This window comes from Lagenorhynchus albirostris, chromosome 7 (assembly GCF_949774975.1).
Source record: "Lagenorhynchus albirostris chromosome 7, mLagAlb1.1, whole genome shotgun sequence".
Taxonomy (NCBI): Eukaryota; Metazoa; Chordata; class Mammalia; order Artiodactyla; family Delphinidae; genus Lagenorhynchus; species Lagenorhynchus albirostris.
Genome location: NC_083101.1, coordinates 82010588 through 82035967, shown reverse-complemented (window position 1 = coordinate 82035967; position 25380 = coordinate 82010588). Strand labels below are relative to the sequence as shown.

The 25380-nt window shown below is 42.4% G+C and overlaps 1 protein-coding gene across 2 annotated transcripts in view; it reads left to right on the top strand.

Annotated features, from left to right (window-relative positions):
- Positions 1-1187: 1187 nt before the first annotated feature.
- FRMD3 (FERM domain containing 3) overlaps positions 1188-25380 on the top strand; it is a 316055-nt gene continuing 291862 nt past the window's right edge. The window contains exon 1 of one of the 2 annotated variants that reach the window (XM_060155297.1): positions 1188-1382. In XM_060155297.1, the coding sequence (XP_060011280.1) occupies positions 1236-1382 (147 nt within the window). In that variant the 5' untranslated portion in view covers positions 1188-1235. The remainder of the gene's footprint in view (positions 1383-25380) is intronic. The other variant, XM_060155298.1, reaches the window with a different exon arrangement.

Here is a 25380-nt window from a genome sequence, read left to right as displayed (position 1 = left end):
TCAGATTCTTCTCATTTCCTCAAAATGCTGTTGCTTGCAATCCCACTTTGGGTGACCTCTGTTCTGTCCTTTTCCCTAGTGTCCTTATTCCACTTCCCTGAAATTTGAGATAACAATTTTGGGGTATTGAGCTTGACTCTCTTGGAGCTGAAAGCTTGCTACAGTAAGAAGAGACAAGTATGTAGCCTTAAAAGAAAAGCTTGGATTGTCTTGCGTGGTGACTTTTCTTTGATCTCTAGGCTATCTTAGATCTGCTCTTTGGGTTGGGAGAGATGATTCAATCCCAGTTGTAGTTTTAATACTGGAGTGAAGTCCCTTAAGGGTCCCCCTTAGGGTAGGATAAGGACCCTCTTGCTCGGGTCTAAGGTCCTGCTACCAGAGATCGAAGTGAAATGTTGGGAGACAAAAAAGAGAAATTGCTTAAGGAAGGTTCTGAATTTCTTAGAGAAGGAGATTGACTCTCAGTTAATATTAAATAAAGGCTTACAAAAATCCCCATGAGTACCAGGGATTGTGACTGTTAGCCTTATTGCCGTTGTAGCCGGGCAAGGGCCTCATGTCACTCTCGGGGTTCGCTCTTGGTCCAGTAATCCTCTCCCGCAGGGGAATCCTCCATGCGGGTGTAAGTCAGGATCGCCTTCCACCCCCCGCCCGCCGCCAGGTCCCTGGGGCCAAGCAGAGCAGGGCGCTGTCGGGCGCCTGGGGGAGCCGGGGCAGGGACGTGCGCGACCAGGAGCCAGAGTGATCGCGGCCGGAGAGGGAGGAGGCTGCCGGGCCCAGCCTGACGCAGAGGCGGCGGCGGCGGCGGAGCAGGCCACTGCCGGGGCGCCCCGGCCACCAGCATTAGCCCTCTCTCCGCCTTCTCCTGCCGCGGCTCCTCGCGAGTGGGAGTGAGTACGTCGCGCGCCAGCCGGGGGTCGCGGGCTCGGGGCATCCTCTGCAAACGAGCCCGGGCGGAGGGAGGCGCAGGAGCGCGCGCGAGGGGCGGAGGCGGGGAAAGGAGCGGGCGAGGCGGAGGCGAGGGAGCGGAGGGAGGGGAGCGAGGAGAGGGAGGGGCCCGCCTGCCGCGCCCCGGCCGCTCGGCGTGTGTGGCCGCAGGCGCCCGTCGCCGCTGCTGTCCCAGGGCTGAGCCGCGCCCGGGTTTCCAGGACGGTGCGTGAGCGAGTGTGTGTGTCCGCGCGGGCGAGCGCCGCGCCGGCCCGGAGCCTCTCGCTCGCTTACACGGGCCGCGGTGCATGTTCGCCTCCTGCCACTGTGTGCCGAGAGGCAGGAGGACCATGAAAATGATCCACTTTCGGAGCTCCAGCATCAAATCGCTCAGCCAGGAGATGAAATGCACCATTCGGCTGCTGGACGACTCGGAGATCTCCTGCCACATCCAGGTGCTGGGGCGAGGGAGTGGACTACACGCCGGGCGCAGGACTGGGGGGCCTCTGCGGGTGGGCGTGCGCCGGCAGGGGCGAGGAACCCAGTCGGGGGCCTGCTAGAAAGCCACATTCCTCTTCCTCCGCCCCCTGAGACTGGGAGCCCTACCCAGGGATGGGGGCACTGTGCCCCGCAGGCACCAGGCGCGCGCTTTGCGTTCCCGGGGCCCCTTCCTCTGGCTTACACGCTGCGCTCAAGTCTCGCTGCGCCTAGGCTGGGGGCGCAGGGCAGCTGCCTCCTGGGGGACTCTAACCCCTCTGTTCCCTACCCCGTCGGGATATATGAGTTCTGAGAGCCGAGAGGGGTACCTGCATGTCGCCCACTTTTTCCTTCCTCCCTTCCTCCACGTGGAGAAGGCATACACCAGCCTGGGTTCACTCATTTCTTTCTCCGGCGCCCGGGCTCCGAAGGTGCCCTCAGTCCCAGGGACCTGCTCCCTCTCCCTGCCTCCCCTCTACCGGTGGCCTTTACTTCTCAGCGTGGAGCGGCGGCGAAGTTTCCCGGGATTGAAGAGAGGCCAGGCAGCCCCGGGCTCCAGCCTTAAGGGATGGGGCGCGCGCTGCGCGGACTGGAGCTACCTCGAAAGGAACCGTGTGAAATCTGAGTGTTTCAGAGAAAAGAAAAGGGCTGTGAGGCCGGCAGGGAGGGAACCCTGCAGGACCTGGGTTCCGGGAAAAAGCGCCCTTTGGGATATTGGTGGACATTTGCTTTCGTCCAAGTTGGAGAAGGCCACAGTTGTTTGGGCGAAGGCAGCTTTGCTGGCAACCCTGTCCTCGGGTAGTAAGTGCCTTTGGGCTTGCAGTAGATCTAGTGTGAGCTGCAGCGGGGTGTGTGTGTGTGTGTGTGTGTGTTCTTTCAGTGCATGTATATGTAGGCAGGTATGTGTCCTGTCGCAAGACCCACTTGGGACATACAACCTGGAAAGGTCATGTCAGGGTTCAGCACTATTGGCTTCTGACTTTTAAATCTATTTACTTATTTATCTCTCTGATTTCCTCTTCTCACATAGCTGAGTCTTGAAGCTCCAGGACAGAGTGAGCTGTTTTAAAAATACTGGGCACCCTACCCCCGTTCTGGTGAGAGATGAATGGAAGCAGCGTCTCCCAGGGGCAAGAATCTGCCTCTGGGCTGTGTTAACCAAGAATGAATGAATGAATGAATGAATGGTCTTCCCCCCCACCTTTTTTTCATTTCTTGTGGGAGTTTGCGACATAGGGACAGTGACAACTAATTTGTGAGCTGACAACTGGATAAGTTTCAAGGGAGGAATGTGGTGCCCTATGACCTCCCAGGAAAGTAGGCTCCCACTGACTTTCCTGGAGGATCTTGAATTTCATTCTGGGCTAAGCATTGCTGCTAAACTTAATAATAAAAGGATTAGCAAGATAGGCAGTTTTTCTGTTGCCACAGGGTTGCACAGAAACATTTGGCATGTAGTGTCTTGTGATTCAGAGAGAGTAGTTTGTGCATTTTACTTTAAGTCCTAAAGTGGGTATACAAGAACTTTAACCCATATTGAATATGTAGATAATGAAGGAACCAGTGGCAGAGAGTGGAGCTGTTGAGTTCTCCTGGGCTCTCTCAGCCCTTTCTCTGCCCTGTCCTTTCCCACTTGGAGTTGACACCACTGTTTTTTTTTCCCTTTGGGGGAGGAAGTCTTCCTTAGAATAGATAAATAGTCCCCAAAGGACATGTATGCATTGCCTGGTGTTCTGGAAAACAATAAATTGTAGCCAGTCTAATAGCAATTTGGAACGTTAGAGTTTGTATGGCCCAACTGATGCCAAAGAGGTTAAAATGCTATGTTCCAAAATGTTGATTTTGGCATTGCTTAAGAAAATCAAGTGTTTTATTTGGAGGCATATCTGCCCCCAAATGGTGATTATCATTTAACCAATTAAAATGAATTAAAAGATTTTATTTGATAATTTTGGACCTTATACCTTCCTAGAATATTTCAACCTGGGAATTGATGTTACACTTCTGAGCATAAGGTCACAAAAAACTTTCCGTTTGTTTAGGGTGAGGACAAATGCTTTTTTTTTTTTTAATAAAAGAAGCTTTTGGAGTCACCAGTACATGCCCTGGGGAATCCACCTGTCTTTCCTTTCTTGCTTGCCTTTTTCCTCCATCTTAGGGAATCACAAAGTTCAGAGAGTGTAAATTGTTACACAGATCTTCCCTCTATAACCCACACACAATGTGAGTTATGGATTTTTTTTTTTTGCAAAACAATAGCTTTTAAATATTCTTTTCCAAACTATATAATTTGGGTGGTTATTGACAAAAAAAAAAAAAAACCCTTTCAAACAAACAATGTAATGGCTCAGTGTCAGCAGCCTGATAGCCAGTTCCAGTAGGAGATGCCAAGAGTCACTTGCTGTGGCTCTTCATAGGATCTAGGGTGCTGTCCCATTATGTCATTTGCATGTGAATGTTTAGGTAGAGTGCAAGAGGAATTCCAACCAGATAGGGAGCAAAAGGAGAGTCTAGGGCTTCAGACAGAGGCCTGGGGAGGGGAAGGAGTTGCTAAATGTTCCCTATTGGGCTTTTCCAACTGAGCCAACCCTTGAAGTCTGGAGACTGTGGAAGGACATGGCTTAGCTCTCACCTCTTTCGTTCAGTCTTGCTGCTTCAAGTAGAGCGGAGTCCTAGACATCTTCCCCATTCCATCCACGTTTTCAGATGCTGGCAGGGTATTCACAACTCCTTCTAATGAGCTTGCCATTTTTAATACTGACTCTTATTGAGTAAAATATAGACTTTTTACATTATTTCTTTGTTAGCAAATCCTGGTAAACATGGTTGCTATTATTGGAATTGCCTAGAAATTTGTACTTGTATTTGAATAGAAATCCTGGCACTGTGCCTAGTACACAGTAGGCACTTAATAATTATTTATAGATGTAGATTGAATAATTTCTGTCTGGGCTGTTAAATTCAGGAGGTTAGGAACTTTTGTTGTGGTAGTTGTTCAAGGAGTCCTCAGTACCTAGAGCAGAACCTGGCGTATAGCTGTGTTCAGTAAACACTTGTTGAACGAATGAATGCTACCGGCCCAGTATTTAATGTAGCTCATTACCTGTCAGCATGAGGGTAGCATGACAGCATTGGACTGGGAATCAGGAGATACATGATTTAGTTATGTTACCAACCAGTCGTGTGACACTGAGTGAGTCATTTGACATTTGGAATCAATGTTTCTTATTTTGTAAAGTAAGGGAGTTGGGTTAGAATGGATGGCTCCAGTTTAAAAAGTCTGTAGTTTAACTATTACCTAGACCGATTACCTTTGAGTAAAACATTGCTGTTGACAGAGTGGTTATATACACATCATCTCATGTGATTTTCATTCCTATCCTGTTATCTCCATTTTATTGATATTATTGTGTTCTTGAGTGTTATCTCAATTTTATACGTGTAGAAAATGAGGTTCAGAGAGATTAGGCAACTTGAGTCACCTGGCAAGTAAGTAGATTGGAAGCCATGTCATTTGACTCAGAATCCAGAGCCCTTTCTTCTCTGCAGCTGCCTCCTGAGACTTGAGAATTAGGATGCTTTAGGCTGCAAATAAGACAGTAGCCAAATTAAAGTGGCTTAAATAATAAGGACGCTTCTTATCTTACCTAATGAGAAGTCCAGAGGTAGGGTAGCTTCAGAGTTGTTCAGCAGCTCTGCGTGGACCTAGGTACTTTCCATCTTTCCACTCTGCCACCTCAACACGTCACCTTTGTCATTTATAGTCCTGATTATAAGGTGGCTGTAGTAGTTTTGAATGCCAGTCAAGTACTAACACATCCACCGTATAAGAGGTGGTGTTTCTTCCTGCATTTCTTTTTATCATGGGGAACACCATTCCTGGAGGCCCCCATCAGTCTTCCCTTCAGATCCCATTGGCCAGGATTAGATCCTATACCCAGGACTTAGCTGCAAAAGAGTCTAGAAACGTGTACGTTTGGTATCTGCACACTTCACTCCCTATAACGGGAGGTGGGCTTTGACATCACGGAAGCAATGGAGAGGTGTGTGTACGTGTGCATGTGCCTGTGTGTGTGTAGTAGGGGGCTGGGGAACTGCTGTTGGCTAAGCAAGCAGTAGTGTCTTTCAGAATAGGTCAAACTGAGTTACAATTATTGTTACAATAAAATTGTCAGGAAAGTTTAATAAGATGTTAAGTAAGCCCAGGCTTATTTTAGGCAATCTTTGTATGACCAAATTCCACAACAAGAAAAATTATTGGATAGTCCTTTGTAGTTGGTGTTGTTAAATAAATTCAGTCCTTACTGAGCTGGTGGGTTCTGGGCAGCTACAAGCCATCTTGTATAGAGCAGTCACCTCTGCTTTTGTTGAAGTGGCAGTATGGCAAAGTGGTTGAGAACTTATGTTCCCGAGTGCTACTTGCCTGAGTTTGAACCCTGGCTCTACCATTAACTAGCCAGGTGATTTGGGCAAGTCACTTTACCTCTTTAGGTCTCAGTTTCCTCATCTGTAAAGTGGGGATAATAATGGCACAACCTCATGGGCTTGTTGTAACGATTAAATGTGGGATATATGCCGAGCGCTTGGTACCTAGTCCATTGTAAGAGCTGAAAAAATATTGATGGTTGTCTTACTATTATGTGAAGGTGTATTGGATTTAATCCTAAGTAGTGGGAAGGCTTTGGCTTGGAATCTAATGTCTTTAAGACCAAACTCCATTACTTTTTGATTGTGCAAGACCTTAAGCGAGTCACTGGGCCTCCTGTTTTTTAATCTGTGAAATGGGCATAATAATTCCTCAGTTGCCAGTCTCCATTGGGTTGTTGAAGTGATGTCTGTAAAAGCATGTTGCAAATGTTAAAACATCACCCAAATGTAGAATACTATTCTAATTAATTCAGTTGAAAAAAAAAGAGAGAGTAGTTTACTGCATCCTGATTTTCTTATCTTCTGGAACAGGAATCGGATGGTCACATGCAAACATACATATGTGCTAAATATCAGGCCCCATGATGATCCTGCTGGTGAAATTCAAGCTAGGTGCAGCTGACAGCCACACCTTTTCTGCTAGTAAGGACAATCCAACACTTTTCTCTATCAAACTCATTGAGAATGCCATTCAGAGTACAGTGAAGTTCAGACACAAAAGGAATAGGAGAGACAGTTTGTCAAATACTGTGGTCTAGCTCTGACGTGTTTAGGCCTAGATTACGTGGGCCAGCTCTTTGTATTAAGTATATTCTGACAAAAAAAGTAATGTTATTTCAATGGTCTGCTAAGATTTTATCTCGTGATGTCCTCAAAGCAAAGGCAAAGTGTATTGACTGTGGGGAGAATGCGGTACTGTTAGCTCCACATCATTTGGACAGTATATCAGCTGGGTGCTTTTAACTAACAAATTCTAATTCAAACTGGCTTTAGCACTAAGGATGTGTACTGGATCACATATCCAGAAGTGCTGATTTAAGTAAGGACCTAATTCAAGGACTATCCTGCCTTTTTGTGAGGCTTTATCCTCAGACTGATAGTGAAATGGTTATAGTAATTCCAGTTCTCACATTTTCATTGGACACCCTCCAGAAGAAGAGAAAAACCACTTCCCACTCAGCATTCCAAGCAAAAGTCCTGCAATCGTTCTGATTAGACCTCCTGGGTCACATGCCCACCCTGAACAGTGAGTGTAGTCAATAGAAGGGAATGTGCTGATTAGCTTAAGGTGACCAGAACCTGAACCTGGGAATCAGAGTGGAATCAGCTTCCTTCCTGGTGGTGGTCTGCATGGGGGAGAGGTCAATGCCTAGAAGTCAGGGCTCTCCTCCGAAGGAGGAAGGGGGAGGGGGGAGGGCTGCTAGAAGTTAACCATACTAGATTCTTTGTCTGTGTGGGTCAGTGATTCTCAAAGTGTGTTCTGGGGACCCCCGGGAGTCCCTGAGATCCTTGCAGGGGGTCTATGAGGTTCAGACTATTTTCAAAATAATAATAAGATGTTGTTTGCCTCTTCTGGGTAAAAGAGTTTTATCAAGGTATAATTTACATACCATAAAATTCACCCATTTAAAGTGTACATTTTTAAGATCTTCACAGAGTTGTGCAACCATTACCACAAGCAATTTTGGAACATTTTCATCATCCCCAAAAGAAACCCTGTGCCCTTTAGTAGTCACACTCCCCTTTCCCCCTAAACCTCCTAGCCCTAGGCAATCACTAATCTAATTTCTGTCTCCAGAGATTTGTCTCTTGTGGCCATTTGATAGAAATGAAATCATACAATGATCTTTTGTGTCTGGCTTCTTTCAGTTAGCATAATGTTTGCAAGGTTCATCCATGTTGTAGCATGTATCAGTATTTCTTCACTTTTAATTGCTGAATAATATTCTATTGTATGGATAGATCACAGTTTATCAATTTATCTATTGATGAAAATTTGGGTTGTTTCCATTTTTTGGCTATTATGAAGAATGTTGCAGTGCATATTCCTATAAAATTTGCCATTTCTTTTCGGTATACACCTGGGAGTGAAATTACTATGTCATATGTTTAGTAACTCTGTTTAATAGTTTGAATTGAACAGTTTGCCAAACTGTTCTCCCAAGCAGCTGCACCATGTTACATTTCCACCAGCAATGTATAAGGGTTTCAATTTCTCCACAGTCTTGCCAACACTTGTTATTATCTAATAGATTATAGCTATCTTAGTGGATGTGAAGTGATATCTTATTGTGGTTTTGATTTGCATTTCCTTGATGCTAATGACTTGAGCATCATTTCATGTGCTAATTGGCCATTTGTATATCTTCTTTGGAGAACTGTCTGTTTGGATCCTTTGTCCATTTAAAAGTTGAATTGTCTTTTTATTATTGAGTTCTAATAATTCTTTATATATTCTGGATACAGACCCCTTATTTAATGAATAATTTAAAGATTTTTTTTTCCCATTCTTAGGGCTGTCTTTTTACTCTGATGGTGTCAACATTTTAAAAATTTTGATGAAATCCATTTTATCTATTTTTTCTTTTGTTGTTTCTGATTTTCGTGTCATAGCTAACTAACTGTTGCCTAAACCAAGGTCATGAGATTTATACCTGTGTTTTCTTTGAACAGTTTTATAATTTTAGCTCTTATATTTAGGTCTTTGATTCATTATTTTATTGATATGTGATCACATACCATAAAATTTCACCATTTTAAAGTGTAAAATTCAGTAGATGTAGTATATTCACAAAGTTGTACAACTAATTCCAGAACATTTTCATCATCCCCCAAATGAAACTGTACCCACTAATTGTCCCCATCTGGGACTTCCCTGGTGGTCCAGTGGCTAAGACTGTGTACTCCCAATGCAGGGGCCCCAGGTTCCTTCCCTGGTCAGGGAACTAGATCCCACATGCGCAACTAAGAGTTCGCATGCCGCAACTAAAAAAAAAAAAAAAAAAAAAAAAAGATCCCACATGCTGCAACTAAAGATCCTGCATGCTGCTACTGAAGATCCTGCATTTTGCAATGAAGATCCTGCCTGCTGCAACTAAGACCCAGCGCAGCCAAATAAGTAAATAAATATTAAAAGAAAATAGTCCCCATCTGATCCATTTTGAATTAATTTTTGTATGTGGTGTGAGGCAGGGGTTGAACTTGGCTCTTTTGCATGTGGATATCCAGTTGTCCCAGCACCATTTGTTGAAAAAACTACTTTTGTATTTGTCACCCTTGTTGAGATGTTGATTTGCCTTTTCCACTCTCATTCTCTCATAAGTATACAAAAGAGTTTTCCAGAGGCTGCATGATATGTGATATTGCAACACATTGACTATGGAAGCAGATGTGAGAATCCAGCTGTCTTCTGTTGAGCCAGACAGTAAAGATATTTACAAAAATGTAAAAAGCACTACTTTTCTCACTAAATTAGTCTTTATTTTGTAAGATAAAGTTATTTTTCATAAAAGTATGCTATTTATGTTAATGTGCAATGGGTTTATTATTTTAATGAATCAATGATTGATTTTTTTTTTTTTTTTCCTGCGGTACGCGGGCCTCTCACTGTTGTGGCCTTTCCCGTTGCGGAGCACAGGCTCCAGACGCGCAGGCTCAGCAGCCATGGCTCACAGGCCCAGCTGCTCCGTGGCATGTGGGATCTCCCCGGACCGGGGCATGAACCCGGGTCCCCTGCATCAGCAGGCAGACTCTCAACCACTGTGCCACCAGGGAAGCCCAATGATTGGATATTTTAAAAAATTGTCAGCAAATATTGAGATATACAACCCAAATAAACAAAAGTTCTATAGATCATCAATAATGTAAGGGAGTTTTCAGGCCAAAAAGCTCAAGAATTGCTGGTTTTGGTGGCTGTCAATTTACTGAACTTCCTGAAAAAAATTTTAAAAACCCTAAGTAAAACAAAATAGAACTCCCATGCATCTTGGGCCTCTAAGATTGCAAGTTACAAGTACTTGAAATGATGTCAATTAAATAAAAAACCCAGTTATACATGGAAAATGTGTATATGTATATTTGGAATTCTTAGTATGAATGATATACCTGTGTGTGCGCATGTGTGTGTGTATGTGTGCATTGCAATATTAAGAGTAGAAGATCAAGGGCAGGCTCTGCTGTCGTAAGCATTTCCCAATTGCACTTGCTCTCCAGCTGAATCTCGATTTTTTTCAACTCTAATAATTAGATAAAGCCTTGTCTTACTTTAAGACCCCTCTTTTGATTATGGAAAATGTACAGCAACAGTGCATTAACATGTAAACTGCTTGAATCAGGCCCATCAGTCACTGAATTCTTAAGTCGTTACTTCTTTTTTTGAGTAGGCATTTTGGGAACTCTTAAAAATGTGGGATAGGGAGGGTGGAAGGGAGCCGCAAGAGGGAGGAGATATGGGGATGTATGTTTATGTATAGCTGATTCACTTTGTATAAAGCAGAAACTAACACACCATTGTAAAGCAATTATACTGCAATAAAGATGTTAAAAAACAAAACATGGCAGGAAGAGAAATATCAGAATTTGTCCCTCGGAGAATCTAGTATGAGATTCACATGCGTGAGTGATAGGCATTTAATAGCTAGCAGGGTTCTCTCTCAGTTCCCACTTTGTGTGGGGAAGGATTCAAGTTGCCCCTCCTATGAAATAGCGGAGAGCCAAATGTGGAGTCCGGAGATGGGGAAAAATGGGATTATGATCAGGAGCCATTAGGGCAGGTTTTACAACTGAGGTTTGAACTTAATTCAGGCTAAAAAGAGTTGGCGTTCAACTCTCGGGAGGGATGTATAAAAGCTTTTCAGTCTCTGACATTCATGTGGATCTTCTGTTCTGTTGTTAAAATGCACCTTCTGATTCAGGAGGTCCTGAGGAGTGCCCTGAAATTCTGCATTTCTAATAGGCTTCCAAATGATGCTGACGCTGCTGTTGTGTGAACCCCACTTGGAATAGTAAAGCGTTAGTGAAATTTATCTGTTTTATAATAACATTCTTTTTTTTTGCGGTACGCGGGCCTCTCACTGTTGTGGCCTCTCCCTCTGTGGAGCACAGGCTCCGGACGCACAGGCTCAGCGGCCATGGCTCACAGGCACAGCCGCTCCGCGGCATGTGGGATCCTCCCGGACCGGGGCACGAACCTGTGTCCCATGCATCGGCAGGCGGACTCTCAACCACTGCGCCACAAGGGAGGCCCTATAATAACATTCTTAATTTCCTTGAGTGTGGGGCTTTTTGGCCCTTGTCTCCCTTGATAATACCTCACCTGGCACATTTCCCTCAGTAGAGGTTCAGTGAATGAGTGAGTGAATGAATAAAGAAATCCATCCAGGTGTATCTATCACTGATAGACTGAAGTGCTGATTAGATATTGATGCTGCGGATGAAACGATTTCTTTTGACTCCCCGCCCCAGTCAAATCAAGAGATTGTTTTTCAAACAGGATTTCCTGTGTTGGCCAATCTGATGAAGCGTTGGACGTCCGTGAGAGCGCATGGCGGCCCAGGATTAATGAGAGAATTCTTGTCCCTCTGGGCCACACTTCCCACTCTTGCTTTCCTGTATCCTGGACTCTGGTGGCATTGTGGAGGAACTCTGGCAACTTCTTGGCACAAACAAATCATTGTGTATAAGCCATCAGTGCCTGGAAATTCCCAGAGGCTTAGGGAACCCAGCTGTTCTCGCTTTCAGAAGTGACCTCGGGGGACAGTGACCCCAGAGGACAGTGAAAAATACATTTGAGGTGTAACATAAGCTCTGGAGCTGTTTGTCTGGTGACTTTCCCTGAAGGTGCATGAGGGAAGTGAGAGGATCACTTTGGAAAAACATGAAGTTAATTCTACAGGGAAAGAACATTTGTATAGATCAAGCAATCGTGTTTTTCAAAAAGTGAATTAGTAAAGTTTTTTGAAATAACATCAATGTTATTCAGTAAACATTTGAAAAATATCTTCTACATGCCAAGCACAGAGCTGGGAACTAGAGATAAAAAGAAAATAAAATCAGACATCAAGAGGCTGATAGTCATTTGGAGGCAGAGAAGCAAGATAATGATTCAAGGACAAAATGACAGATATATGTGGGTGGAGGACCAAGAGGAGGCGTCTGTATGACACTGAGACATCAATCAGTACCTCTGGTGTAGATGAATCTTGATTAATAATTAAAGGACAAGTGGAAATCAATTCTTTGAAGAAGGGAAAAAGGCGTTCCAAACACGATGAGCCCTTGCTTGGTGTAAAGCCATGGCCATGAAACAGCATGATTGGACATAGAAATAAAGGAAGAGAGAATCTGGGATTAGTCCCAGGTGGTTGGTTTCAGTGACAGGGGTCATGGTGATACCAATCCAGTACTGGCCACACATTTTGGGGACCCACTGGAAAATGAAAATATGGGACTCCTTGTTAAAAATTATTAAGAATTTCAAGATCACAAGAACAGACCGTTAAACCAGGTGTGGGATCCTTCTTAGCATGGATCCCACACCCGTGAAACTGACCCTGAGAAGACAGAATAAAGGAGAAGCAGGTTAGGGGAGAAGATGTTGAGTCTGGGCATGTTGACTTCGTGGTGCCTGTAGGGAATCTGAGTGGAGAATTACTGGTAGCCAGTTGGAAATAAGGAATGAAAGTCAGCAGAGAGGTCTGGCATGGAGACACAGATAAGAGAGTCTTTAGTATTCATGCAGGTGGTGGTAGAAACCATGTGGTATGAATGAAACTATTATGATGGGTCTTCCATTTTTGTCTTTCTGCTTGGGGCATCCTTGTAGATCAAACCAATGGAGTTTGAGCTCTGGAATTCTTTCCAAGAGCACTTGATCATTTTCCGTTAGTCTGGCAATTCCCACCTGAACGAGAGCTTCTCCATTTTCTTCTGCAAGAAAAAAAGGCAGCCAACTCAGAGTCCTCAGTGGAAAAGCACTTTCCTTCTCTTAATTCTCATTTTCTAGCTTGGAAAAACAAATGAAAAAAAGTCCTCTCCCAGTTATAAGGCTCTGAGTTACAAAGCATAGGATTTTCACTCTAGGGAAGTTGCCCTTTGAGACAGTGTCATGAACATTAAATAGATAATACATTTTAAAATCCTATCAACGTGGTGTAAAATTGAAGTCAACATGTCATATGAGGAGCAACTTTGCAAGTTATGCTGCAATAATTTATCTTTTTAAAATATTTATTTATGTCTCAGATATCTCCAATGGCAAATTTTGTTTTCTATTTAGTTTCCAGGAGATTATTGTGAATGTTGATTAAAATAAATTCAAGTTCTGTAAAATCCCTCAAAGAAATAATTTTTGTTTTGTTTTGTTTTGTTTTTGTTTTTGTTTTTGTTTTTGCGGTATGCGGGCCTCTCACTGTTGTGGCCTCTCCCGTTGCGGAGCACAGGCTCCAGACGCGCAGGCTCAGCGGCCATGGCTCACGGGCCCAGCTGCTCTGTGACATGTGGGATCTTCCCGGACTGGGGCACGAACCCATGCCCCCTGCATCGGCAGGCGGACTCTCAACCACTGCGCCACCAGGGAAGCCCGAAATAATTTAATATTAGTAACATAATGACCTGGATCTTAGATGTACAACAGAGCTTTGTCTGAATATATCTATTATTATGCTAAGGTTTGAAATATGATTATTCTGTAGCAGGGGAAGCAATTAGCATATTAACAGATTACAGTTTGGTTTATTACCTCTCACCTCAGAAGCATAATTTGTTGCTTTAAGGCAACATTAAACATCACCAATTGATGGTGAATGTTAGTCTGGAAAGGATTGACTGAATCAGGGTCTTAATATGCAAACTGTGAAAATTCAAGTGCAATATCATTTACTAATGGATTGGTAATAAAATTAAGCAATCTTAAAATAAATCAGTAACTAATTAGCTTTATTAATAGAAGAGAGGACAAAAGCCTACTCAGTAAGTTGGCTAATAATTCTTCCTTGATGTTACTAACCAATGTTATTTTTTGGGCTGGTCTGTACACATATGACTGCCCATTGTTCTGAAAATAATGCTAGTCTCTGTGATCTTCATCCATATGTAGGTGTCATCTACAGTTTTATGATGGTGGGAATTTATTGGTTCTTGTTTAGCAGCATCCTTTCTTTCTACTCATATGCCTCTTGATATCCTTGAGTAGTATGCTCATAAATTGTATTAGCTAGTTGATTAAATTGAGATCAGAGGTGTGATTTGCCTGAAGTTGCCTATTTAGCAAAATTAGGGTGGGGTATGGTGTCTTGGGTTATCGATTTGCTCCTACTAAATACTAAATACTACCCTTCTTTTGTTTTTGAATCTTTCTTGGCAGTGTAAATGATGTAATTCTTTTCCACTGACAACTGTTAATAGCACAAGGAAAAAAACTCACACTGACCACATTTCTGGGTAAAGAAAGCATGGTGATGTCTTAGAACTGTCATCCAAGGACACAGTTTTAGTTCTTCTCTACTTTCTTTAGTCAATATATGGCTCAATGTACTTCCAAATGAAAACTGACATCAATTGATCAGGTAATTATGAATTGGCATCTAACATTGCTAGATAATTGAAAGATATCGTCCCTTTCCCTTTACATGTTTGGCATGGTACCAAGCAATATGTTGCTTGTATTTTGAAATTTCAAAGTAATTTTCAAAAAATTACAAAGGAGAAAAAGAGGAAGGATGATGTCATAGAATTGTCTATCTATCCTCTGTGGTAATTTACCTTGTAGTTTTGAGATTGACTCAGGAAGTCAAATTCTTAGCAATCCCAGGCCATGGTATTTAGAAGACTGCTAGAAAAATATGAAAGTAAAGTTTTTTCATTAGGCACTAGTTACATCCTGGTCAGGCTCTCTTTGTTTTGAAGGCTTAGGTAGAAGAGTAATAAAATCTCTGAAGTCAGGGGTGGAAAAAACACTTCATACCACCTGGAGCTTTGTCAAGGGTAACTTCACCTCTTGTGTTCCCAAACCTCAAGGGAGATGTATTTTCTGCTGAAGGATCATGGCGGTGGGGGGCAGGGCACCTTGAATGACACATTTTGTCTCCACATTTGGAGACATAGTTTCTCCACCAGGTGTAGATGGCATCTTCTTGGTTCAGTGCTGATTAAAAGAAAAAAAGGAGGAAAAGTTGTACAGTAATTCAAGGGCAGCCGTGAAGTCTGAGTTTGCAGCGCCAGCAGCAGTGTGGTAATTTGAGAATAGCAAATTAGAAGAACAAAGCAGATTTTAATCATATGCCACAGAGAGGAAGGTGGTTTAGGTTTATCTCCAAATTGTCCCTCCATTAGAGAAAGGGAGGTTTTTAATGCTATAATCCAGTATTTATTGCTAAAGATTTCTTTGTTTCTTTCCCCCAGACTTTCTTTACTACACTCACTGGGTGGGAAATGCCAGTCTTTTTTTCCATCCGTGTACTTAGCAGTTGTTAAATATGAAACATGTTCTTGATGTTATTGGAAATGGAGAGGGGGCACAGACTTTGAGATTTGAGATCCAAGATCTTTACCTTTAGGAGATTTTTTTCTGAAGGCAAAATTGTCCCCTCCCATCCTTTCCGTCCACCCATCCACTGACCGATCCATCCATTCATCTGTCAACCCAGCCACCCGCTCCTCCACTCATCCATCCAACAGACATTTGCTGAGCATCTCTCTTAAAGACCAGTCTGGGTACCAGAGATAAAACGATAAGTAAGAATATGGTCCTTTCCAGTCTGGTAGAAAAGACAGACACATAGACAGATTCAAGGTGATACTATTACGTTTGAAGAACACTAAGGTATTATTGGAGCACATAGAGAAACCGAGGTATCAACTGGGGGAAGGTGTAACCCTCCTTTAATCTCTAATCACTGTCTTCCAAAGCCACTACTCCTCCAAAGGATATTCTTTGAAATGGATCACTGATATTTTCTTACTTCCATTTAAATGTGAGTAAGAGCATCTTTAAGAACTTTGCTCTTTGTCTTGCAGATATCTCAGCAAACATGGTACCTTGCTATAAAATGTGATTTCAAGAGAAGTCACACACCCCATTCCCTGCTTTCTACCAGCTTTTCACCCTCAAAGTGTCTCCTATTTAGAAATTCTTGAGCAGCCACTGGGGATCCTAATCCAGCCTGGGAAGGACAGCGAAGAGGTTTTTTTGGAGGAGATGATGTCTTAGAATCCAAGACTTAGATGAGTTTTAAAGAAAAAGTAGGCATTGTTTGGCCACTAAATTGGGGGACTGTGTTGAAAAGGGGTACAGTTAGGAAAAGAAGGGCCTCTGGCAGAAGGCTGTGCATAGGCAAAGACATGGTGTTTGCGAGGAACTAAGAGAAATGCATTGATTTTATATGTTAACAGAGAGGTCCATAACATGCAGTGGGGAGTTGGCAAGTATCTGCTCAGACTATGCAGACAGTGGAGTGGGCAGCTGGAGTCTAGAAAACAGTACTGGCTACTGTTTCCTAGGGAATAATTAGGACAACCCCACTGAGGCAAGGTTTGTGTGGTTCAATGACCATCGCCATTGTTTTGCAGGGTCAGCTTGGCTACATTTCCAGAGTGAAAGGTAAGACATGTCGCGTGTTTTATCTCAGGTACCGCCCTGAGGAACATTGGAGTTTTCAAGTTCTTAGTTGAGGTTTTAAACTTTTAGGTGCTGTTGGGGTGGCGATGGTTCCATGACCTGTGACCTTCAGTGAGCCCAGTGATGAAGCGAATCTTTCTTAATTACAGATCAGGAAATTGACAGACTTTTCCAAAACAACTCATCCCCTTAACCTGCTAGGGTGGTCCTCAGCCCAGCCAGAGAGGGCCTGATGGAAGTAATTTGGGGGTTTCTGGAAATAAGTGTTGAACAGAAGTGAGAGGAATTGAAAAAGGCCTCCTTCTGCACTTTAGATCAGCACTGTCCAGTAGAACCTTTGTGATGATGAAACTGTACTTTATCTGTGCTGTCCAATTTGGTAGCCACTGGCCTCACATGGTGATTGAGCACATAAAATGTGACTGGTGTCACTGAGGAACTGAATTGTCAGTGTTATTTAATTTAGTTCATTAAAATTTAAATAGTTACATATGCTAGAGGCTGTCATACTGAACAGTGCAGTGTTAGCCTCTTAATGGTGGTTAACTCTTGAAGGAGAGAGGAATTGAGAGTCAGGGTGTGGGGTAGCACCAGAAAACTTTCCTGCTTTCCTCTGCATACTGCTATACCATTTGCACTTTTGGTAAGCATTTGTTACTTCTGCTTTTTTTTTGTGTGTGTGGTACGCGGGCCTCTCACTGTTGTGGCCTCTCCCGTTGCGGAGCACAGGCTCTGGACACGCAGGCCCAGCGGCCATGGCTCATGGGCACCGCCGCTCCGCGGCATGTGGGATCTTCCTGGACCGGGGCACGAACCCGTGTTCCCTGCATCGGCAGGCGGACTCTCAACCACTGCGCCACCAGGGAATCCCCTACTTCTGCATTTGTAAAAGCTGTGTGGCAATCTGGAAAAGGCAAAACTTTGGTGACAGTAAAAAGATGAGTGGTTGCTTGGGGTAGGAGAAAGAGGGATGAATAGACAGAGAGCATGGAGTATTTTTAGAGCAGTGAAACTATTCTATATGATGCTATAATGGTGGATACATGTTACTGTAAATTTGTCCAAGCCCACGGAATGTATAATATCAAGAGTGAACCCTAATGTAAACTCTGGACTTTGGATTATAATGATGTATCAATGTAGGTTCATCCATTGTAGGACATGTACCATTCTGGTGGGGGATGCTGATATTGGGGGAGGCTCTGCATATGTGGGGATGGGGGGTATATGGGAAATCTCTGTACCTTCTGTTGAATTTTGGTATGAACCTAAAACTGCTCTAAAAATAAAGTCTATTTAAAAAGAAAAAAAAAGACATTTTGGAGAAGAAATATGTGCCTTTATTCTCAGAGAGGACTTAGAAAGTTGGAAAAGATTTTAGATTTTTAGTCTAATGCCTGCATCTTTCTCAGGGAGCATCTAAGTCCAGAGAAGAGAAGGGACTCACTTAACCTGGTGAGTGACAGAGGACTAGGACCCAGGCATCCAGATTTCCACTTTCATAGCTCTTTCAATTTCATGATAAGGCATTGTTTATGTGAGTTTGGTTAATGTTGCTATGGTTTTCCTGTGTACCTAGAAATCAGTGACATGCCATGATTTAAGTTCAAATTCAACTGTTCATTGCTGGTATATAGGAAAGAGATTGATTTTTTAAAAATATTAACCTTGTATCCTACAACCTTGCTTTAATGACTTATTAGTGCAGGAGTTTTTTTGTTGATTCTTTCAGATTTTCTACATAGACAATCATGTCATCTGTGAATAAAGACAGTTTTATTACTTCCTTCCCAATCTGTATACCTTTTATTCTTTTTCTTGCCTTTTTGCATTAGCAAGGACTTCTAGTATGATGGTGAAAAGGAGTGGTGAGAGGGGCATCCTTGCCTTGTAACTGATCTTAGTGGGGAAAGCTTTGAGTTTCTCAACATTGAGGACGATATGAACGGAAGGTTTTTTGTAGACTTTTTTTTTAATCAAGTTGAGAAATCTCCCCTCTATTCCTACTTTACTGAGAGTTTTTATGATGAATGGGTCCTGAATTGTCAAATGCTTTTTCTGCATTTATTGATATGATCACGTGATTTTTCTTTTTTAAAAAATATTTATTTATTTATTTTATTGTTTGCTGCATCGTGTCTTAGTTGCAGCGTGCAGGATGTTCGTTGTGGCATGTAGGATCCTCCGCTGTGGGACACCAGCTTCTCTCTAGTTGTGGGGTGCGGGCTCCAGAGCGCATGGGCTCTGTAGCTGCGGCATGCAGGCTCTCTAGTCATGGCCCACATACTCAGTAGCTGCGGCGGGCGGGCTTAGTTGCCGCATGGCATGTGGGATCTTAGTTCCCTGACCAGGGATCGAACCTGCATCCCCTACATTGGAAGGCGGATTCTTAACCACTGGACCACCAGGGAAGTCCCTTGATTTTTCTTTTTTAGTTTGTTGTTTTGATGGATTACATCAATTGATTTTTTTTATTGTTAAATTTTTTTTAACATCTTTATTGCAGTATACTTGCTTTACAATGGTGTGTTAGTTTCTGCTTTATAACAAAGTGAATCAGTTATACATATACATATGTTCCCACATCTCTTCCCTCTTGCGTCTCCCTCCCTCTCACCCTCTCTATCCCACCCCTCTAGGTGGTCACAAAGCACAGAGCTGATCTCCCTGTGCTATGCGGCTGCTTCCCACTAGCTACCTATTTTACGTTTGGTAGTGTATATATGTCCATGCCACTCTCTCACTTTGTCACAGCTTACCCTTCGCCCTCCCCATATCCTCAAGTCCATTCTCTAGTAGGTTTTTGTCTTTATTCCCGTCTTACCCCTAGGTTCTTCATGACATTTTTTTTTTCTTTCTTAGATTCTATATATATGTGTTAGCATATGGTATTTGTTTTTCTCTTTCTGACTTACTTCACTCTGTATGACAGACTCTAGGTCCATCCACCTCACTACAAATAACTCAATTTCGTTTCCTTTTATGGCTGAGTAATATTCCATTGTATATATGTGCCACATCTTCTTTATCCATTCATCTGTCGATGGACACTTAGGTTGCTTTCATGTCCTGGCTATTGTAAATAGAGCTGCAATGAACATTTTGGTACATGATGCTTTATGAATTATGGTTTTCTCAGGGTATATGCCCAGTAATGGGATTGCTGGGTTGTATGGTAGTTCTATTTTTAGTTTTTTAAGGAATCTCCAAACTGTTCTCCACAGTGGCTGTATCAATTTACATTCCACCAACAGTGCAAGAGAATTCCCTTTTCTCCACACCCTCTCCGCATTTATTGTTTCTAGATTTGTTGATGATGGCCATTCTGACCAGTGTGAGATGATATCTCATTATAGTTTTGATTTGCATTTCTCTAATGATTAATGATGTTGAGCATTCTTTCATGTGTTTGGTGGCAATCTGTATATCTTCTTTGGAGAAATGTCTATTTAGGTCTTCTGCCCATTTTTGGATTGGGTTGTTTGTTTTTTTGATATTGAGCTACATAAGCTGCTTGTAAATTTTGGAGATTAATCCTTTGTCAGTTGCTTCATTTGCAAATATTTTCTCCCATTCTAAGGGTTGTCTTTTGGTCTTCTTTATGGTTTCCTTTGCTGTGCAAAAGCTTTGAAGTTTCATTAGGTCCCATTTGTTTATTTTTCTTTTATTTCCATTTCTCTAGGAGGTGGGTCAAAAAGGATCTTGCTGTGATTTATGTCATAGAGTGTTCTCCCTATGTTTTCCTCTAAGAGTTTGATAGTGTCTGGCCTTATATTTAGGTCTTTAATCCATTTTGAGTTTATTTTTGTGTATGGTGTTAGGAAGTGTTCTAATTTCATACTTTTACATGTACCTGTCTAGTTTTCCCAGCACCACTTACTGAAGAGGCTGTCTTTTTCCATTGTATCTTCTTGCCTCCTTTATCAAAGATAAGGTGACCAAATGTGCGTGGGTTTATCTCTGGGCTTTCTATCCTATTCCATTGATCTATATTTCTGTTTTTGTGCCAGTACCATACTGTCTTGATTACTGTAGCTTTGTAGTATAGTCTGAAGTCAGGGAGCCTGATTCCTCCAGCTCCGTTTATCTTTCTCAAGATTGCTTTGGCTATTCGGGTCTTTTGTGTTTCCATACAAATTGTGAAATTTTTTGTTCTAGTTCTGTAAAAAATGCCAGTGGTAGTTTGATAGGGATTGCATTGAATCTGTAGATTGCTTTGGGTAGTATAGTCATTTTCACAATGTTGATTCTTCCAATCCAAGAACATGGTATATCTCTCCATCTATGTGTATCATCTTTAATTTCTTTCATCAGTGTCTTATAATTTTCTGCATACAGGTCTTTTGTCTCCTTAGGTAGGTTTATTCCTAGGTATTTTATTCTTTTTGTTGCAGTGGTAAATGGGAGTGTTCTCTTAATTTCTCTCTCATATTTTTCATCAGTGTATAGGAATGCTAGAGATTTCTGTGCATTAATTTTGTATCCTGCTACTTTACCAAATTCATTGATTAGCTCTAGTAGTTTTCTGGTAGCATCTTTAGGATTCTCTATGGATAGTGTCAGGCCATCTGCAAACCGTGACAGCTTTACTTCTTCTTTTCCGATTTGGATTCCTTTTATTTCCTTTTCTTCTCTGATTGCTGTGGCTAAAACTTGCAAAAGTATGTTGAATAAGAGTGGTGAGAGTGGGCAACCTTGTCGTGTTCCTGATGTTAGTGGAAATGGTTTCAGTTTTTCCCCATTGAGGATGATGTTGTCTGTGGGTTTGTCATATATGGCCTTTATTATGTTAAGTTCCCTCTATGCCTACTTTCTGCAGGGTTTTTAACATAAATGGGTGTTGAATTTTGTCAAAAGATTTTTCTGCATCGATTGAGATGATCATGCGGTTTTTCTCCTTCAGTTTGTTAATATGGTGTATGACATTGATTGATTTGTGTATGTTGAAGAATCCTTGCATTCCTGGGATAAACCCCACTTGATCATGGTGTATGATCCTTTTAATGTGTTGTTGGATTCTGTTTGCTAGTATTTTGTTGAGGATTTTTGTATCTATGTTCATCATTGATGTTGGCCTGTAGTTTTCTTCCTTTTGACATCTTTGTCTGGTTTTGGTATCAGGGTGATGGTGGCTTCGTAGAATGAATTTGGGAGTGTTCCCCCCTCTGCTATATTTTGGAAGAGTTTGAGAAGGATAGGTGTTAGCTCTTCTGTAAATGTTTGGTAGAATTCGCCTGTGAAGCCATCTGGTCCTGGGCTTTTCTTTGCTGGAAGATTTTTTTTTTTTTTTTTTGGTGGTACACGGGCCTCTCACTGTTGTGGCCTCTCCCGCTGCGGAGCACAGGCTCTGGACGCGCAGGCTCAGTGGCCATGGCTCACGGGCCCAGCTGCTCTGTGGCATGTGGGATCTTCCCGGACTGGGGCATGAACCCGCGTCCCCTGCATCGGCAGGCGGACTCTCAACCACCGCGCCACCAAGGAAGCCCTGCTGGAAGATTTTTAATCACAATTTCAATTTCAGTGCTTGTGATTGGTCTGTTCATATTTTCTATTTCTTCCTGGTTCAGTCTCGGAAGGTTATGCATTTCTAAGAATTTTTCAGTTTCTTCCACGTTGTCCATTTTATCGGCATAGAGTTGCTTGTAGTAATATCTCATAATCCTTTGTATTTCTGCAGTGTCAGTTGTTACTTCTCCTTTTTCATTTCTAATTCTACTGATTTGAGTCTTCTCCCTTTTTTTCTTGATGAGTCTGGCTAATGGTTAATCAATTTTGTTTATCTTCTCAAAGAACCAGCTTTTAGTTTTATTGATCTTTGCTATAGTTTCCTTCATCTCTTTTTCACTTATTTCTGATCTGATCTTTATGATTTCTTTCCTTCTGCTAACTTTGAGGTTTTTTTGTTCTTCTTTCTCTAATTGCTTTAGGTGTAAAGTTAGGTTGTTTACTTGAGATGTTTCTTGTTTCTTAAGGTAGGATTGTATTGCTATAACTTCCCTCTTAGAACTGCTTTTGCTGCATCCCATAGGTTTTGCATTGTCGTGTTTTCATTGTCATTTGTTTCTAGGTATTTTTTAAATTTCTCTTTGATTTCTTTAGTGATCTCTTGGTTATTAAGTAGTGTATTGTTTAGCCTCCATGTGTTTGTTTTTTTTACAGATGTTTTTCCTGTAATTGATACCTAGTCTCATAGCGTTGTGGTCTGAAAAGATCCTTGATACAATTTCAATTTTTTAAAATTTACCAAGGCTTGATTTGTGACCCAAGATATGATCTATCCTGGACAGTGTTTCATGAGCACTTGAGAAGAATGTGTATTCTTTTGTTTTTGGATGGAATGTCCTATAAATATCAATTAAGTCCATTTTCTTTAATGTATCATTTAAAGCTTGTGTTTCCTTATTTATTTTAATTTTGGTTGATCTGTTCATTGGTGAAAGTGGGGTGTTAAAGTCCCCTACTATGATTGTGTTACTGTCGATTTCCCGTTTTATGGCTGTTAGTATTTGCCTTATGTATTGAGGTGCTTCTGTGTTGGGTGCATAGATATTTACAATTGTTATATCTTCTTGGATTGACCCCTTGATCATTATGTAGTGTCCTTCTTTTTCTCTTGTAATAGTCATTATTTTAAAGTCTATTTTGTCTGATATGAGAATTGCTATTCCAGCTTTCTTTTGATTTCCATTTGCATGGAATATCTTTTTCCATCCCCTCATTTTCAGTCTGTATGTGTCCCTAGGTCTGAAGTGGGTCTTTTGTAGACAGCATATGTATGGGTCTTGTTTTTGTATCCATTCAGCCAGTCTATATCTTTCGGTTGGAGCATTTAATCCATTTACATTTAAAGTAATTATCAATATGTATGTTCCTATTACCATTTTCTTAATTGTTTGGGGTTTGTTATTATAGATCTTTTCCTTCTCTTGTGTTTTCTGCCTAGAGAAGTTCCTTTAGCATTTGTTGTAAAGCTGGTTTGGTGGTGCTGAATTTTCTTAGCTTTTGCTTGTCTGTAAAGGTTTTAATTTCTCCATCAAATCTGAGTGGAATTCTTGCTGGGTACAGTAATCTTGGTTGTAGGCTTTTCTCCTTCATCACTTTAAATATGTCCTGCCACTCCCTTTTCACTTGCAGAGTTTCTGCTGAAAGATCAGTTATTAACCTTATGGGGATTCCTTTGTGTGTTATTTGTTGTTTTTCCCTTGCTGCTTTTAATATGTTTTCTTTGTATTTAATTTTTGATAGTTTGATTAATATGTGCTTGGCGTGTTTCTCCTTGGATTTATCTTGTATGGGACTCTGTGCTTTCTGGACTTGATTATCTCTTTCCTTTCCCATATTAGGGAAGTTTTCAACTATAATCTCTTCAAATATTTTCTCAGTCCCTTTCTTTTTCTCTTCTTCTTCTGGGACCCCTATAATTCGAATGTTGGTGCGTTTAATGTTGTCCCAGAGGTCTCTGAGACTGTCCTCAGTTCTTTTCATTCTTTTTTCTTTATTCTGCTCTGCTGTAGTTATTTCCACTACTTTATCTTCCAGGTCACTTATCTATTCTTCTGCCTCAGTTATTCTGCTCTTGATCCCTTCTAGAAAATTTTTAATTTCATTTATTGTGTTGTTCATCATTGTTTGATTGCTTTTTAGTTCTTCTAGGTCCTTGTTAAATGTTTCTTGCATTTTGTCTATTCTATTTCCAAGAGTTTGGATCATCTTTACTATCATTATTCTGAATTCTTTTTCAGGTAGATTGCCTAATTCCTCTTCATTTGTTATGTCTGGTGGGTTTTTATCTTGCTCCCTCATCTGCTGTGTGTTTTTCTGTCTTCTCATTTTGCTTAACTTACTGTGTTTGGGGTCTCCTTTTCACAGGCTTTGGGTTCATAGTTCCCGTTGTTTTTGGTGTCTGTCCCCAGTGGCTAAGGTTGGTTCAGTGCGTTGTGTAGGCTTCCTGGTGGAGGGGACTAGTGCCTGTGTTCTGATGGATGAGGCTGGATCTTGTCTTTGTGGTGGGCAGGTCCACGTCTGGTGGTGTGTTTTGGGGTGTCTGTGGCCTTATTATGATTTTAGGCAGGCTCTCTGCTAATGGATGGGGTTGTGTTCCTGTTTGCTAGTTGTTTGGCATATGGTGTCCAGCACTGTAGCTTGCTGGTCGTTGAGTGAAGCTGGGTCTTGGCGTTGACATGGAGATCTCTGGGAGATTTTCACCGTTTGATACTAGGTGGAGCTGGGATGTCTCTTGTGGACCAGTGTCCTGAACTCTCCCACCTCAGAGGCACAGCCCTGATGCCTGGCTGGAGCACCAAGAGCCTTTCATCTACACAGAAAAAGAGAAAAAGTGGAAAAAAATATATATCTTTGCTCCCAAAGTCCACCTCCTCAATTTGGGATGATTCGTTGTCTTTTCAGGTATTCCACAGATGCAGGGTATATTAAGTTGATTGTGGAGATTTAATCCGCTGCACCTGAGGCTGCTGGGAGAGATTTCCCTTTCTCTTCTTTGTTCTCACAGCTCCCAGGGCTCAGCTTTGGATTTGGCCCCGCCTCTGCGTGTAGGTCGCCGGAGGGCGTCTGTTCTTCGCTCAGACAGGACGGGGTTAAAGGAGCCGCTGATTCGGGGGCTCTGGCTCACTCAGGCCGGGGGGAGGGAGGGGTGCGGATGCGGGGCGAGCCTGTGGCGGCAGAGGCCGGCGTGATGTTGCACCAGCCTGAGGCGCGCCGTGTGTTCTCCCGGGTAAGTTGCCCCTGGATCACGGGACCCTGGCAGTGGCGGGCTGCACAGGATCCTGGGAGGGGAGGTGTGGATAGTGACCTGTGCTTGCATACAGGTTTCTTGGTGGCGGCAGCAGCAGCCTTAGCGTCTCATGCCTGTCTCTGGAGTCCGCACTTTTAGCCGCGGCTCGCGCCCGTCTCTGGAGCTCCTTTAAGCAGCGCTC